The sequence below is a fragment of the Pezoporus wallicus genome, unplaced genomic scaffold (genome assembly GCF_028554395.1).
Source record: "Pezoporus wallicus isolate ANWC-B61680 ecotype Strahan unplaced genomic scaffold, APGP_CSIRO_Pwel_v1 scaffold_11491, whole genome shotgun sequence".
Taxonomy (NCBI): Eukaryota; Metazoa; Chordata; class Aves; order Psittaciformes; family Psittacidae; genus Pezoporus; species Pezoporus wallicus.
The window spans coordinates 11,716,398-11,734,022 of NW_026642649.1; the positions used below are offsets into that span (position 1 = coordinate 11,716,398).

A 17,625-nucleotide genomic window follows, 5' to 3' on the forward strand; every position below is an offset into this window, starting at 1 on the left:
AGAGCTGTAGGTGACTTGAACAGTTTTATAGGCAGTTGTTAAAGAAAAACCTTAAATCAGCTTCCCATTCTCTACCTTCTGAGCTCTTTGCAGGCATCAGTGCAGATGGGGAGGTATAAACCTGAATCTGCATGCAGGTGGCAAGGTGGTAGATGTAAAAAGGGATTCTGCATCATGAAAAAGAAGCACCATACTTCTCAGGTGGCTTAATGTGAGAAATAATAACCAGTCTACAGGAAAGGAAGAGGAGATTCTGGAGGTCTATAAGCAGTTTTGCTGCCTGGTTGTTAGCCTACAGTTGGCAGAACTGCACATATGCTCCAGGCACACAAATCATAAAATCAGTTGTGATTTCTTACAAGCAGTAACACTGTTCATCATATTTATGTAAAATGTAGTAATAAATGATTAAATGATTGAATTGTTCCTGTGGAAAATCTAATGGGTAACTAGCAATAACACATACAACCATTACAGTAGGATAGGTCATTTCCCTGGAGAACTGCATATGAAGCTCTCTTCCCCCCTCAAATGAATAAATATTAAGACACAGACCGAGGTGGCTCCCTCCATCAGGGAAATGGAATTTTCTCTATGTTTCAGCCTAGATTTCCCTGATGGGGAGTGAGGAAGCCCCACAGCATAAGATTCCTATGACAACATGGAGTCCCAGACCAGTGTCAATCTCCAAAGGAGCTTGAGTACATTGGAATTTTGATGGCAAAGAGTCACCTACCCTCTGCCATCTCTGGGGTGCTTAATGGGAATGTGTCTGCACTGCTACCCCCCAGGATCCCTACCAAAAGTGAGCCTCTAGGAGTCCTTTGGGGCTTCAGGTACAGGGGCTCTTTCCCATGGGAAGAGGGATGATTTAATCTGTGAGCTTCAGACTCCACTAACTGGATTATTTAGTATCATTTTTCCTAAGCGTTTCAATTATTTTGGCATTTGGAGTTCTTAAATAAGTGACCCAATTACCAAGAAGCAGCAGTATTAAATGAAACAATTGATTTTAAATATAAATTTCTAACTGTTCATCAGAAGTAAAAATTCTTTCCACATTTCTTAGTACTTTAATGACTTGCTTTAGACAATTAATCTTTCTCAGTGATAGCAGTTAAAAAAAGCAGAGAGAGACAGCCTGCAGTCTGTGGCTGAGACACTAATCCTCTTCAGTGCTGAATAATGCATGAAAGGTATCAGCACATAAGAAATAATTCTATGTGAAAACCAGGCAAGTAAAATAAATCATTGAACATTTTAAATTTATGTCCACAGGCATGAAAAAGAATGGGAAACCACTGGATTGGTATTTACTTGTGCACTCATTTGGGCTATTGCAGTAAACCGGGGATAAATGCAGTAGGAGTAGGAGGGATGATGCTGGCCTGTGGAAATTTCAGACTGGAGCCTCTGACTAAAGAAGCCAAGTACTCTTAATGCCCACTTGCCTCATGCTGCAGTTGGATTTGATTGATGTTTTTGACAGGAATGTTGTAGAATGGAGGATTACCAGATTCTCAGAACTGAAAACAAGTGCAAAAGTTGGTGTGACTTTGGTATGACTCAGGCGTGGGATATTAAGTGTCTTATTCTCTGAAGTAGATAGATGCCTGAGACCTGTAGTACTTATAAAGGAAAGTCTGCATAGGAAAAGGTGCTCTACCCAAGCCTGGTCTGTGACCAAGCTGCGTACAAGCCGCAGGAGGGATTAGAGAGCAGCTGTGCTAGCAGGAGCAGACGTGGCAGGTTTAGCACGCAGCGTGCTTAAGAGCACAAGTTCAGGTATCAGCAAGGATCAAGCTTAATCAGGGATACACAAACCTTCTTGCTCTCTGCATTCACCCTGACTGGACAGAAACAGCCTCCTGGTGTACTGTGCTGGTTTTGTCTTACCTCCTGAGCTGATCAATTTGCATTGGCACTGAAGATCTTAAATGAGTCCTGCCTGGAAAAATACATGAAGATCATCTGTATTTTAAGGTACTCTTTCATATTCTAGGCAAAAAAAAATAAGTAAATAAAGTCCCTTTATTCAGGAACCTTTCCTTAGCTGGTGGTATGTCATCCTAAGCATTAAACACAAAGGAAAAAAGGAAGAAATGCATCTTGAGTTCTTGTGCTGTACCAATTCTTTGAGCTGAGCTCTGTTGTTAAAAAGCACCAAGATAATCCCTGAAGAGTTCACACATTCTGTTTTGGCCCAGCACCTTTAGATTTAAGGGTGAAAGCTTGTACCCTGTGAACACCAGCATTTCCTTTGTACTTGTTCTGCCCCTTTCCAATGCCGTTCTCTCCTTTGTATGCAAGGTCTGAGAACAGCCATCTATTTTCAGCTCCTTCAGTATCTTTCTTCCTCTCCTACCCATTCTATAGACTACTATTTTTATATTAGGAAGTGTGCATTACTGCAGTTATTTTCCTGTCATATCTCAAATATATGTTTTAGAGTCCATGGTGGAATAGCTACTGACTAGGTAAAGTCTGCCTTTCTAGACATTCAAGTTTCACATGAGTTCTCTTCCCAAACTTTTCTATGTGCAGAAAACAGAAATATCATTGTTATTCCTAAATTCAGCCACTGAGCAGTGACATCTGAAGATCATGCTAGAGATAAGACAGCACAGATGTGCTGCAGCAAACAGACTTTGGCTGGAGACAAAATGTGGGGTCTTCTTTTTGAAAGTTAATGCTAAGTACAAAAACTCCAGCAGCGTTGTTGAGATTTTGGAAAGAATTTGAAATCAAGTTGTGATTTTAAAACTATCAATTCTGAACTGACTCTTGTCATGCTAGCTGAGACCAGTTTGGTCTCAACATCTAATGCATTGGTGCTCCATCAAAATGGAAAGGCAAACCCCAGTGGCTTCACTGAGGGCAGTAATTTATTCACTGGGGTCAAACTGATCTCACTGAAGATAAATGTAGGCTCTTTCTCTTAATATCATTGAAGCTGCTTTACATTTAAGCCTGTTCCTCTGTATTACAGAATGCTAACCCATCAGTAGTCCCCGTTCTTGTTTCACCTGTGGCAACGAGTGCTCTGAATGTGACTGATGCAGTTTGGCTTAGCACACTTCTCTGTAGACACCACCCCTTTGCAAGCATAAATAGGTGCTGGGCTTCACATACTTATAAACCTACTGGCTGATGGTACAAGATAATAATTCTTTGTGAAACCAGGTCCGTTACAGCACTTTTCCCATGTTCAGGCATAAATTTTCCCTAGACACTGTCTCAGCTCTTGCAAGTTCTTTGCTTCATTATGAATATACCCTTAGGTCAGCATTGTTATCATGGGTACAAGAATAACAAGATCAATCTTTGTTGCTTTACACATGCAAGGTCCTGAGACTGAAATATCTTTGAAAACAAGGAGAGAAACCCTGAGTTCTGTTCTATGTGTGTGTGACCTCCCCCATTATGGAGGACCCTTTTGTTTAGTGCAGACATCTTCTAGCTTTTCTCCTAAGTCTGTTTTTATAGCCAGCAATTCCCATGAATCTCTGCCGTTTTAAACATGCCACCCTGGAAATGCCACCTCTTCCACAGAGGTTGCCATGATACTCATTATGAACAAGGTGGAAAACTGTTTTGTAGGGTGGAAGAGCTGAGAATAACCAAAGGCAGGTTGCTAGTTGATTGTCTTTTCAGTGACAGTCTTTTAGTTGGGTATTACACTGGTGTAGTCTCTAGTGGGCAGGACTACCCTCCAGTTTGTTATTCATGTTCTGATATATTTAGTTCAGAATAGAAGAAGAAATCCCTAATCTAATAGAAACTTTTTTTCCCCACATGTAAGTATGGGTTTATCCTTCTGTGAGGGACATTTCTTGTTGACTTGAGGGAGCTGTGTGAAAATAAAGGCTTCATTTCAGCTCATGAAAAAGTATTCTAAATATGCCAGTATAATGGGTACGTGTGGGTCAAAATATAGATATTTAGCAGCTGTTTCTTGCAGCTTGCAGTTACATGTTCCTGCTTCTGTTTAATTACAGGGATGCAAGATGCTTCAAAGAAGCTCACAGAGTCTCTTCACGAAGTGTATGAGCCAGATTGGTATGGACGAGAAGATGTGAAAATGATTGGAGAGGTAAGATGTGTGGGAAGAAATGTATTTTGGCTGCAAATCGGTTAATATAAGCTGTGTAGGAGAACTGTACATCCGAAATCACCCTTAATTCTTCCTTGCATGTTAAATCCTGCTTTCTGACCGTAGTTACTGGTCTTGTGAAATGCACCTCCTGCTGACCAGATGCTGCATTTGCAATGTCTGTTTTATGAACTAGCTGACATAAGCTCCCACTGAGGTCAGCACCAGTGTGGGCAGAATTGGTAGTAATAGCAACTGATTGACAAGGTTGTACAAGGTACCTCACATGCAGTTTTACAGTCAGGATTCTCAATTCAACTGAATGTTAAAAATTATCAAGTCTGCTTTATCTTCGTGTGCTATATAGCAACTGTTGAGCCAGTGGCACTAAACAGGCTATCTGACAGGACACTCTTTGACAGGAATTTGGAATTTAAGGGCAAATAAGGCTGCAGGGCACGATTCATTTTAGCCTTTTTTGCTTCTTTCAGTGATTAGAGAAGAACTGTCTTTTCTAAAGGACACTGCAGGAATTTGACTTGAGGTGCTCTGAATTGCTGGCTTAAACAGCCTTAATTCTGGGGGAAATCTGTCAGCAGATGTGCTGGTGGTGACAAGGAAGCGCAAACTGTTGTCAATGGAGCTTTCAACCACCTGGCATTCAGTTTGCAAGGCCTCCTGCATAATACAATTAACAAGAGAGTGGAAGACAGCAGTCTTCCCAAATCTGCATAATGATTGCTTTTCTTCTCTCTGACTGCCTTCCTCTAACCTTCCCTGCTGCTGAAGGCATGTCATGGTTTTGATTCTAAAAGCACTCAACTTCCAAACTGTGGAAGTTAAGATACCACACCATTTATAGTTTTAGTTAAAACAGCTGGAAGATCTCCTGCTGCATCTTGCTGTAGCACCTCATCTTGTATTTGTAGACCATTAGGTTTTACACTCATAAATTTGTAATTCGCTGTGAAACGACCAGAATTTGGCTTTTAATCACTGGGACAAATATAAGGACAAATATAGGGATAAATGTGAGATATATCTTCTCAGTAAGGGACTCATGTGGGCAATATGACAAACTCTCTGCTTCTGATTTTTCCCCCTGTATAACTGCAGATGCATCACCATCCTAGAGTAAAAAAGGATGATCCGTTTGTGCAGTCCAGGATATAAATGACCATTCCAAAAGGGACCCGTACAGATGACCTTATTCTGTACGGTAGCAAAGATGATGGCTTGAAGCAATGTTATTTGAGTCCGTTACCCTTCAGAAAATCTTCATGGTATTAATTTGTCCAAAATATGTATCAACAAGATACAAAGGCAAATGCACAAGAGTGGCAGTCACTTGCTATGATCTAATGCTGTGCTGCTCTGTAGACCACTGTGATTAAATATTGTGTTAATAAATGAGGTATTTCTTTTAAGCATGATTAATAGCTTGTAATAATTCATTAGGGACTCTGTTAGGGTAGAATATGAATGAACTAAATGATAGCATTACACAGCATTTATAATATGCCCTATAGTAGCTCATGATTAAACAAATACTAAGGAATAGCTTTCTGGACTTGTAAGGATAACAGCCCTGCAGAGCAGTGCTCCCCACCTTTAGCTTTTCTCCCACCAAAGGATGCTGGCATCCCAGCTCTCTAGCAGTATGAGGCTGAGTTCTTGTCTGTGAATCGACCATTTCATCACATGTCCCTTAATGGCACAAAATGTGTGGGATAGAAAGACAGTTCTTAGGGTAGGTCTGTACAGCTTTTATTTTAAAAATGACCTAATAAAGCTAAGCTTATAAATCCTTGTCACTGATGGGAAACTTGCTTTGTTTTTTACTTTATTCTGTTTACTCTTCTACTTTGAGTTGTGTACTCCTCTGTAAAGAATGTTCGTCATCAGTGAACACACTTAGACATAAGAACTAGGGCAGCTTCAGATTCTCTGTTGTTGACTGTCAGGGACCTGAAACCATGAGGAAGAATGTGAATCCATGATGTCCTTATTTTCCTATAGCAGTTACTCATTGAAAGAATGAAAACACAAACTAATTACTAAGCTTCATCTGATTTTGTTGTAAATTAAAACTTGCAATGTCAAGATATTCCTTTTCATTTACCTTATAATTGCACTATAATTTATTGCCATAAAGTACATTGTAAAACCATAGAAAGGATAACCTTTATCAACTGCATTTGCATTTCTCCTAGTTTGGGAGTGCAATGAAACTTCTAAGCACATTTTTCTCTTTACCTGTACAGAAATGTGATGAACTTTGGGAAGACTTCCATCAAAAACTGGTGGATGGGTCATTGTTGACCTTGGATACATATCTAGGACAATTTCCTGATATCAAGGTACAGTAATGATTTCCTATAAAAGACAATTTGTAAAATTACTGTTGAGTCATAAAATAAATAGCAAATGATATTACAAGCAAAGAGAAACAAAAAGCCAGGGAGGGAAGTGTAAGTCATTCCTTCTGCAGTATGAAAGATGTTCTGTAAGTAAATCCCTAACATTAGGCTGCACTGATTTTCCAAGTGAATGAAGATATTTTTCATGCAGTAGTACTTGGAAGTAAATCAGCCTTTATAGATAAAACTTAGATGTTTCTTCCCACTCCAGTTTATTTGTTATGAGAGAGTTGTCACCAACTTCAACAGGGACACGTTAAGCTCTTCAGCTGTTAAAATGCCAGACAAACTGCATGAAAAGCAGGACTTTTGTATTGCCTAGATGCACCTCTGGGTATCTAAATATCTTTCTCTTAAGTAAGCCATGATTCCTATCTTTTAATTATTTATGAAAATATTTTGTAATACACATCAGGAGAGGCTGTTATGCAGATTCTGACCTCTCCCATATGTCTGTCTGCTGTACATACAGTCCAGGGAGATGGTTGCTAAATAAAATGCGTGGATATCATTACAGATTGAGAGGTAGATACCTTTATATTTGAATGTGACAGTATGGATATAGCTGGAAATTCTTTGGGGTTATTTATAATTGAGTAGATATCACACAGTCATCCCCTTTGTCACTTACAGCAGGGACCAAACTAAAAAGTAATGCAAAAATCCTATTGTTACTTCAGTCTCAAACTTGCTTGTAAACCAAACTGGCCCTATGCCCTGTCAGCGTGTGGAATTTGCATATAATACATAGCTTTGTAAAGTTGGTATTTATCAAAAGGCTTTTCTTTAGTTTTAAAGAATCATAGCAGGTAAATATTCAGAGCAGCCCTGCGGAGAAGGACTTGAGGGTGTTGGTTGATGAGAAAATGAACATGAGCCAGCTGCAGTGTGCGCTCGCAGCCCAGAAAGCCAACCGTTTCAAAAGGAGCGTGACCAGCAGGTCAAAGGAGGTGATCCTGCCCCTCTACTCTGCTCTTGTGAGACCTCACCTGGAGTATTGTGTGCAGTTCTGGTGTCCTCAACATAAAAAAGGACATGGAACTGTTGGAACAAGTCCAGAGAAGGGCCACGAGGATGATCAGGGGACTGGAGCACCTCCCATATGAAGACAGGCTGAGGAAGTTGGGGCTGTTCAGCCTGGAGAAGAGAAGGCTGCATAGAGACCTCATAGCAGCCTTCCAGTATCTGAAGGGGGCCTGTAAGGATGGTGGGGAAGGACTCTTCATTTGGGGCTGTAGTGATAGGACAAGGGGTAACGGGTTAAAACTTAAACGGGGGAAGTTTAGATTGGATATAAGGAAGTAGTTCTTTACTGTAAGGCTTGTGAGGTACTGGAATGGGTTGCCCAAGGAAGTTGTCAATGCTCCATCCCTGGCAGTGTTCAAGGGCAGGTTGGTGAGAGCCTTGGGTGACATGGTTTAGAGTGAGGTGTCCCTGCCCATGGCAGGGGGTTTGGAACTAGATGATCTTAAGGTGCTTTCCAGCCCTAACTATTCCATAATTCTATGAAATTAGAATTCCTATTATATGTTGAACTCCAGTTGTCTTAGTTGTGTGTCAGAGAATATACTGAGAAGTATATTTTAAGCATTTTTCCAACTCTAGAAAATACATTCTTTATTAAGTTTGCACACTGTATAAGGGAAGAAGATACTGTTACCATGAGTTTAACAGGTTCACTTATTCTAAAGAATGATACAAGTCTTGCATAACATTGATATTTCACTTCTAAGGCCTGGAAGCCCTACACCCACAAAAACCCCTTCCAAACCATCTGTAAACGGATTACGTATTTAAAATAAAGTGATTAGTTTGTCTCTTTTACCATTCCCATGTCCCTGAATGATATTGTAGCTCAGATACTAACAGCAGGTAAGGGAGACTAAAAATATGTAAAAAACTTACATGACAACATGAGTAAAATAGCTTTTAAAGCAGTGCTGTTTATGTTGACTTTCATTTCTGCCCCTGTACAGACTCGCATTGCAAAACGAAGCAGAAAGCTAGTGGACTATGACAGTGCAAGGCATCATCTGGAAGCCCTGCAGAGCTCAAAAAGAAAAGATGAAGGCAGAATTACCAAGGTACCCCAATTGGATAGATGCTGGCAGAAGAACTGGGGAGCTTGGAGAGGCATTTGTATCTGTGCAGAGCCAGAGCACAAAGTTTCTCTTCTTTTTCCCTTCTCAGAAAGGGAAATAATGATATCCTTAATCATGAATGTGTATTAGGTATTTTGGTGCACTTGGAGGGCACACTCAACCTCTTTAAGGAATGAATCCTATCTGAGCCCTAACTTTCTCTCTTGATGAGACTGAAGGGACAGCAAGTCCTGTGTCGGCCTTCATATGTGGGACTCAGTTACATTCTTTATTATTAACATTGTAAAAAACCCACAAAATAAATGCACAAATCCAATTTTGGCAGGTTGTGCTGTGTCATAGTGATTGCAGAAGTCACCCTGTTTCATTTTGGTTTAGGCAGAAGAAGAATTTCAGAAAGCACAGAAAGTGTTTGAAGAGTTTAACACTGATTTACAAGAAGAGCTGCCATCTCTGTGGTCACGGTAAGCCTAGGCAAATAGTGTCTGAAAGGCCTAAAGGGGGGAGTAAGAAAAAGAAACCAGGGGATTTTAATGAGTGTTGTCTTTTTTGAACTAATAAATGGGAAATGCCTGCAAATGATCCAAAATTAAACTTATTATGTGTATGCTTATTTCTTTCAGTGTATCTTGGCACTTAAGATTCCTTATCATATATATCTTCATTCTGAGATAAGAAAAGGTTTCCATTTTATGGTTAAAGAACTGTGTCAGAGCACAGAATGACAGGTTGTGACTATGGCCCACTGCTTCCATAACCTTTCTCAGACACCTTGGTGGTGGTCAGTTATTAATAAAAAGGATCAAATGCTTCTGCTGTCAAAAGTAACTTCACAGAGCAGCCATGTGCTTTTCTAGATTTGCGATGTGTCTACTTAAATTAATTTTTCTATAAAAGATCTTGAAACAAAGAACCTTACAAATGTATAAAGATTTTATGGCAATTGTTTCCAAGTTCCTGTAAGGTACTACTGAGGCAGTAGAAGAAGGGGAAAACAATGTTATAACTACATCAGAATACACATTTCATAGCTTTGCGCTGTGTCTATGATGTGAAAGCATTTAATGGCATAGGTAATTCATTCCAGGTGTTGAAGCATGAATTGTGTTCATACAGACAGTGCAGACAAAATGAATGGGAGAACAAAAGCAGTAGAAAACCAAGGAGCTCATTGGTGTTCTATGGTCTTTAACAAATGCTGGAGTGAAAATGTGTTGTGAGTCACTGAAGTATCCTTTGTCTTCTCTGCCTTCTAAATTAATTCGTGTTAAGTTTCAGATCAATAGAGGGGTTTCCTGCTGCACTTCCTCCTATTTCAGTTGAAAAGATTCTTATAACTTCAGTATATTTTGTGGGCTTACTAAAAGTAAAACTGTGTATGAATGATTTAGAGTAAGGGCCCTTTTATTTCAGTATGTGTATTACCCATTAACTAGTCTCAGAGAGAGGTAGAATTTAATTTGAGCAATAGGCATAATTTAGAAAGCAGTTGCTTTCAGAGTCCTTTATTTTTTAGTTATTACAGTTCTTCAGAGAGAAAATAATCCATTGAGTTGACACTTTGCAGGCTTATTCTTATGGCAAAGATGATTTTTGTTGAAAAATCGTTGAGAAATTACACATGAAAGTTTTAAATAGGCAAAAGAATAATTTAAAACCTAAAAAAGCACTTTCTACTGTTGAAGTGTACAAGCGGTATGTGATCGCTCACCCCAAGCAAGCAGTTTTTTGATTGCATGTGCAAAAATGTCTATGTTGGGATTTTTTTTTTCTCTTGCATACATATTCGTGTATTTTAGGGCTGATTTCTTTAAGGAAGGCTGAGCATGGGACACCCACCCCCAGGCTGTACTGAGCTGTGTACCTTAAAGCTGCCTCTAGAATCACCCGAATCACCTAGATGCTGCAATAGGATTTTAGGGTGCAGGCTCTTGCAGTACTGGGCTGGTACCTCTCTCCTGTTAGTCAGTGCTTGCCTGCTGTCTAGTGGGAGATAGACTATTCAGAGCACCTTGCTTTCCATGTGCTTGAGCCACACTTACTCCAATCCAGCCTTCCCCTTGCCTGAAATGAGCTGAAGCTCCCCACTATGGAATCGTCTCAACCTCCTCACTCTCTGCGGTGTGAAATATGGTGATTCTTAACAGAAACAGAAATAATTGTGAATGAGCTAGCCTGAAATTTTAACATTTGATACGATTTGCTTTGTTGAGAGTAATAGTCAAGAATGCTGCTTGTAGTCTGGGGAAAGAATAATTTCTATTTGTGGCTCTCCCACCCCTATCTTTTATTCTCTTTTTTCCTTTCTTTGTGCCATCCTCCATAGACGAGTTGGCTTCTATGTGAACACCTTCAAAAATGTATCCAGCCTCGAAGCCAAGTTTCACAAGGAAATAGCTGTAGTGAGTAAAAATGAGTATCTCATGTATAATGGATTATGTGGTATGCATGACAGCAAGCAAATGCTGCGAGTAATGAAGCAGTAAAAATCTAGCAGGGGGCACACATGACAATTTGCCCTAGATCCAGATTTGTACTATAACCTTGGTATTTGCTTCAACTTTCCATTTTTGTACTGTCCTTAAGGAAAGGGAAGCCTGTACAATTTTGGGTTATAATGCACTATGAGTTGTAGCACTAAATTAAGTTTATATTCTGATAATTTCTCCATTCCTTTTATCATGCTGTTGCCTTCAGTATTTTTTCTATGTCCAATTGCTAAGCATTTCATTGCTTTAATCAGCACAAAGAAGCTCCCATGTCAAGCATTCCCTTTAAAACCCCTACATACATTGTCAGCAATGCCACATTATATGTGACTCCTGGGCAAATTGAGCACTTTCAGAGAGAATCTTTTGAGTGTGCTTTGCTAAGTTGTAGTGTATTATCTATAGTAACCTGTTAATAGGAACCAGAATTGTTTGGAAAAGTTGCTTGGCTGAAGTCCCATGTAAATTGGGATTAAGTTTTTGAGGGGAACACATGAATCTTCTTGGCTATGCATGTTGCGTTAAACTTCAGGGGACCTCCTTCACCAGAGATCAGGCAACAGACAGTCACTTATAAACTTGTTCTCTGAAAACCAACTTACGTGTTTGAAGAACTGCTGTTATCTTTGATTCTATGAATTTTGGTAGGTTTCCACTTGGGCTTTTGATATACGTGGCATAGAGTATTTTTGGAAGTACCTATTTACCATTTTAAAGTAATCAGATTGTTTATTATCAGGTTATCAGTTATCTGACCAGATCTATCACCTGTGTTTTTAATCATGACTGTAGTGCTTCAGACAAACTCAAGGAAGTGTTTTGTTTTCTCAGCTGTGTCACAAACTCTATGAAGTGATGACGAAGCTGGGAGATCAGCACGCAGACAAGGCCTTCACCATTCAAGGGGCACCAAGGTGAATTTACTGCTTTTTTCAAATTAATTCCATTGCAGTAGGCTTTGTGGGTTTCAGCATATGTAGTAATCACCTACACCACGTGTAGCGATTGCAGTACAATACGGTCAGTGGGTCTGTCCCTTCAGGATGGCAGATGAAGGTACCTTGAATGAAGTTCTTCTCAACATGAGTAAAGGTGCAAAACTCCCTTCATCACCCGTTTATTTTTCCTTTCAGAAAAAATAATAAAGGCCAGATCTCTGCTGTTGCAAGTTAGCCTAGCTCACTGTAGACTATTACACCAGTTTGCACCAGCTAACTCTATAGCTCATTTATTCTTAGGTGCTTAGCTTACAGCCACATTGCTAACTCTCATAGCTTGTGTTTTTTTAATGCCTTCAAGTGGTTAGATCTGTTTTTAGCTCCTAAAGGCATAGGATTAGGTGAGAAACCCAACCTTTGTAAGTCATCTTTTATCCCTCTTGCTCATGGGGAAAAGTCAAGAAATGTGATCTGAGAGTGCACCTGAAAAGCTGAAGTACGAAGAATGTCACAAAATGTCATATTTTAAATGACTTTCAAGAGAAATTTTGTCTTAAAATAAAAATAAAAGAAAAAAATATCAACTTGTGCTTTCTTAAGGTCAGAGAACATCAGTCCAGTACTTCTGATATTTTTGCTTGCCACAAATATAGCCTTTCTGCCATAATTTGATCTCTCAGTACTGTAATAGTGATAGGCAGGTGTTGAAATGATAAATTATAACACATAGTGAATAGAGTGAATACATAAATCCTGAATTTCCAGCCAATCCCAGCTCTTCAGGAGCAATGACAACAACGCTAATTTGCCCTCAAGATGGACTCAGAGTAGCAGCAATTAAGACTGACCAAACAACATAGCATCTGCCTCAAACATATGGCTGATAGTCTGCGTTTGTTTTGATCTCACTTGGGAAGAGCAAAGAATGACATGTTGAACCTTCTGATCTAATGCAAAATTCAGAACTACTTTGTTAAGTATGTGTCCAGACTTTTTGTTTGGATTAGCTCAGTGTAAATCCATGCTTCTTAAGATATATACATACACACTGCCTCCGGAGTTGCTAGTTTATGGATCATCACTTCCAGCCCAGGATGGACTTACAAGCTGGACTATGTTTCCATAAAGGATTTCTAAAATACTTTTATGGGATGAAAAATAATGTAGTGCTGGAAAGTTTCAAGCACATTTTGTAATAAACAGGTATTTTTTCCACCTCTGTCTCATAGGCTATGTCCAGCATGCATATGCTTGTTCCCACTGAATTACTTGCTCCATCAATGAGGGAAAACATAATTATTGCTGCAAATGAGTAAACGTAGGTTAATGTGGTGCGATCTTCTGAACTTTAAAAATTCTTTTTAAAAATACACTGGTTTTTTACTTGCCATGTTACACCCTTTTGCTGTACTGTTCACAGAGCCTTGTGAGAAAATCTGGCTAGATTTTGACTTCCCTTATTAGTTGTGATGCTCTAAAAGACTGCTTAGGAGTGGGACTTTGTAAGATAAAACAGCTCTCCCTTTTAGATGCATGAGAAGTAGATTCTAGACAAGTGCAACATCTAATCTTTAAAGAACTGTATAAAAAGAAACAGCTCAAAAACTTGTATGCTACTGAGCGCTGAAAGCAAATACTGTACCTGGAAAAGAAATTTCTTAATAACTGCTTATTTTTTCTTTTTTCACTATTTCCACAGAAAGAGGTGGTGAGTGTGAGCTAAATCTGTCCTTTCCAAAGAATTATTTTTTTCTTGTGTTAGCATTAGGAATATGTTTATGTTGTGGTCTCTTCAATCAGGTAGTGCTTCTGTTCTCTGTGAAGATGCATAGGAGTTGCTCTTCTCTTACTGAGTACTGTGGTTGTTGAGTGCTGTAGTTTATAGCCTCCCTGAGTTGTAAGCTTTCAGCAGCTCTAGGTAGCTCAGTATGTGTCAGTGTTTGCACCAGGTCCTTTCATGTGAAGGGCAGATCCTTTCTCGGGACTTCATCAGATCTTTTCTTACTACCACCAGAGCTCTGTTGAAATCACTTGACTAGTGCTTGTTTATAGTTGTGGTGATTTGCCCCTCTAAATAGTGATATCCTTATAATAATCTTGGTTGTGTTTTGTTTTATTGAAACCTTTGCAAAGTTGCTGGGCTTTTAAAATTATTTGCATTACTCGTTGGTATGCTTTCCCCTGGCGATTTTATCTTTAAAGCCTTTTATTCTGAGAAGGGTATGAAATACTCTTGAATGAATAATAAATTTTGACAATAATTCCATCTCTCATTTTATGACAATTACAAACTTCTAGATAAAACATTATTTCAAATACAGAATCTGAAAAAGTGCAGGTACTCTGTTTCCCTGAAGTTATAATGATCAGGTAAACAGATCCAGAAATCAAGATCGCTCAAAAGTAAAACTTCCTTTGACATTGTCGATCACTGAATTTTAATTGAATTTAATTGCAGCTTTAGTTTTAATCATTATATAATGCCTCAGTTCATCTCCTGTGTATACTGCCTTTTGAGGTCACCAGCATTACATCAGGGATGCAGTTCAACTATTGCATCAAAATGGTCAAGGTACAAGTCAGCATGATGTGTATGTATTCAACATGTTTGCTTCTGTCTAGTGACTCGGGTCCACTCCGCATTGCAAAAACACCATCACCACCAGAGGAGGTCTCTCCCCTGCCAAGCCCTACTGCTAGTCCCAACCATATGCTGGCACCAGCATCTCCGGTACCAGCCCGACCAAAGTCACCCACACAGGTAAGCAGAAACCTAGCAGGAGAAACTGACCCATTATGCAGTAAAAGATAGCTGAGATTATGTATACAATGGGTTTTTCTATCTAGACTATGACTGAGAGATGATTAGGAGACCACTGGCTCTGTTGTACTCTGTTCCGCTAATTGGTTGTTCATCCTTGTGGCACAAGCAGGGAAAAGTGGAAAGTGTTTTTCATATAAGGAGGAAAGAAGAAAATTTAAGGTGCCCAGTGAACTGTTGAGACTTGTGGTGGCAAAGGAAAACACTCTTTAAGAAGTTGCATAGTCTCTAAGGACCCATATCCCAGCAGTGAGAGTTTGAAAAACCTATTTCTAAAACTTCTTGTGAATTTCAATTATACATTATGTATTTATATTATATATACCTTATGTATTTCTCTATATGCATATGTTTATGTACATTATGTATTTCTGTATATACATTATGTATTTCTGCTCTTCATTCATCTTCAAATTTCGCCTGTGAGTATCACAGGTCTGGTCAAGCTCTGCAGCAGAAAATAGAGCTAGCTTAGATAATGCTGTGATAGTGACAGGCTTGTTGATTGTTATTAACACTGAATTGAGAAGTTTTACACTGGAGTCACTGGAGTCATTTCTGTTCTCACAACAGTTGGTGAGGTAAGAATCAATTTCATGCATCAGTTAATCAGTACATCTGTAGCATAGGAGTTGTATGTGATAGTTTCTGAACATATCAAACGCTTGTGTTGATGTCACTAGTATTTTCAGAATTGGGATAGCTTCTGTGCTGATTACTCTTTTTATGGTGAGGAAGTTTAGTTTTGCATCTAGTTACATGTGAGCACACTTGTTTTCTGTGGTCTCCCAAAATGTGGTACCTCACTGCCTGAATATTCATCTGCTAGGACTTTGTTTAGTCTTACTGGTGCCAATGGCGTTATGTCACGATACCACCCAAGAATTTTTTTCTTGGCATTTTGGTAAATCTTAAAATTATCCAACTGTATTTGGTATTATTCCAAGCAAATAGTTTGTCATAGTTATGTGAATCCCTGGAAAGCAGGAGCAATTAGTAATCTAAGCACCTTTGAGGTGCTGTGGTTCTCAGAGATGGTATGACCTTAGTGTTAAGTAGGCTTTAAAGGTAGAAACAGGTGGGCAGGGACAACATCTCAAGGCTAAACAAGTATGAGTATAAGATGCCAAAAAGCTGCAGAGTCCTGGTTCTTTGCAGTATTGCCCTTCCAACTATGAGCTGCATAGGAGAGGAAGTGTCTTGTACTGTGTGCCCTTCACAGCAGAAAAAAATCACCCAAGAAATGCTTTTATATCTTCAACCTTGAGTTGCAGTAAGTTTGAAACATACAGTTGTTTTGCTTTGTCCACAGTGTTTGTTTCAAGGTACTTGGTGGTGAAGAGCCAAACAGTTCTTTTCAGCCTATGAAGCAGCAGAGATAAAAACCTAGCCCAAATTGTTTAGGCCAAGTTTATAGCTCTTTCTTTTATCCCTGAAGTAGTCTGTGATATTTTTGCTGTCTTTTTAGCTGAGGAAAGGTCCGCCAGTCCCACCGCTGCCTAAGCTCACACCCACAAAGGAGCTGAAACAGGAGAACATCATTAACTTCTTTGATGACAACTTTGTCCCAGAAATCAATGTGACGACCCCATCACAGGTAAGCTTCAGATAATGTGTGGGTCCCACCTTGCAATCACCCTTAGTTCTCCAAGATAATGGCCTTGGCATTGTTTTTTTTTCCTAATCCTAAGCATCTCAAGCAGCATTTTAGTTATCCTCATTATTTCCCTTCCTTCCATAAAAATCATTAAAAGTATTCCTTTTTGCTTTTGGGTGATTGACAAAAAAGAAAGGTACTTGGCTGTTTTAATCAACTTTTTGCAGGTATAAAAGGCTGTACCAGCTAGGTAGTTTATTCCCTTGGTTTTGACTCGCAGAAATATTAGTTACACAGCAGAGAAGTGATCAAGTTTACTTTTAGCTCATTATTAGAAGCTCAGGAGTGTTGCATCCCAACTAGAAGGAAGTGCGGCAGGAGGGCCAGGAGACCTCCTTGGATGGATAAGGAGTTGCTGAGGAAACTGTGAGGAGAAAAAAGAGTCTTATAAAAGGTGGAAGCAAGGACAAGCAGCCTGGGAAGTATAAAGGGATGTTGTCCGGGAAGCTAAGGCCCAGATTAGGAAAGCTAAGGCCCAGTTAAAACTAAACTTGGCTAGGGATGTTAAGAATAACAGGAAGGGATTCTAGATTCTATAATTACATTGCAAATAAAAGACTAGGGACAATGTGTGCCCTCTCTGGAAGCTATTGGGAGAACTGGCTACCCTGGATTTGGAGAAGGCTGAGGTTCTAAATGACTTCATTGCCTCAGTCTTCACTGGCAAATGCTCTGACCACACCACCAAGTCTTGGAAGGCAGATGCAGGGACTGTGAGAATGGAGACCTTGGGCCCCCTGTAAGAGAGGGTCTGGTTCGAGACCATCTTAAAAATCTGAATGTGCACAAGTCCATGGGACCTGATGAAATCCATCTGTGGGTCCTGAAGGAGCTGGGGAATGAAGTTGCTAAACCACTGTCCATCATATTTGAAAAATCATGGCAGTCAGGTGAAGCTCCCGATGACTGGAAAAAGGGAAATGTAACCCCCATTTTCAAGAAGGGGAAAATGGATGACCCGGGGAATTACAGACCAGTCAGTCTCACCTCTGTGCCTGGCAAAATCTTGGAGCAGATTCTCCTGGAAGGCATGCTAAGGCACATGAAAATAAACAAGGTGCTTGGTGACAGCCAGCAGGGCTTCACTAAGGGGAAATCCTGCCTG

The 17,625-nt window shown here is 39.6% G+C and overlaps 2 protein-coding genes across 4 annotated transcripts in view; both read left to right on the plus strand.

Annotated features, from left to right (window-relative positions):
• Positions 1-17,625, plus strand: part of VPS41 (VPS41 subunit of HOPS complex) — a 222,817-nt gene that overhangs the window by 174,562 nt on the left and 30,630 nt on the right. The window lies entirely within an intron of this gene.
• Positions 1-17,625, plus strand: part of LOC130611113 (amphiphysin) — a 107,781-nt gene that overhangs the window by 58,262 nt on the left and 31,894 nt on the right. For all 3 annotated transcript variants that reach the window (XM_057431530.1, XM_057431531.1, XM_057431532.1), the window contains exons 4-11: positions 3,999-4,093; positions 6,358-6,453; positions 8,490-8,597; positions 8,994-9,079; positions 10,942-11,017; positions 11,936-12,018; positions 14,665-14,803; positions 16,332-16,460. In XM_057431530.1, coding sequence (XP_057287513.1) covers positions 3,999-4,093; positions 6,358-6,453; positions 8,490-8,597; positions 8,994-9,079; positions 10,942-11,017; positions 11,936-12,018; positions 14,665-14,803; positions 16,332-16,460 — 812 coding nt within the window. The remainder of the gene's footprint in view (positions 1-3,998; positions 4,094-6,357; positions 6,454-8,489; positions 8,598-8,993; positions 9,080-10,941; positions 11,018-11,935; positions 12,019-14,664; positions 14,804-16,331; positions 16,461-17,625) is intronic.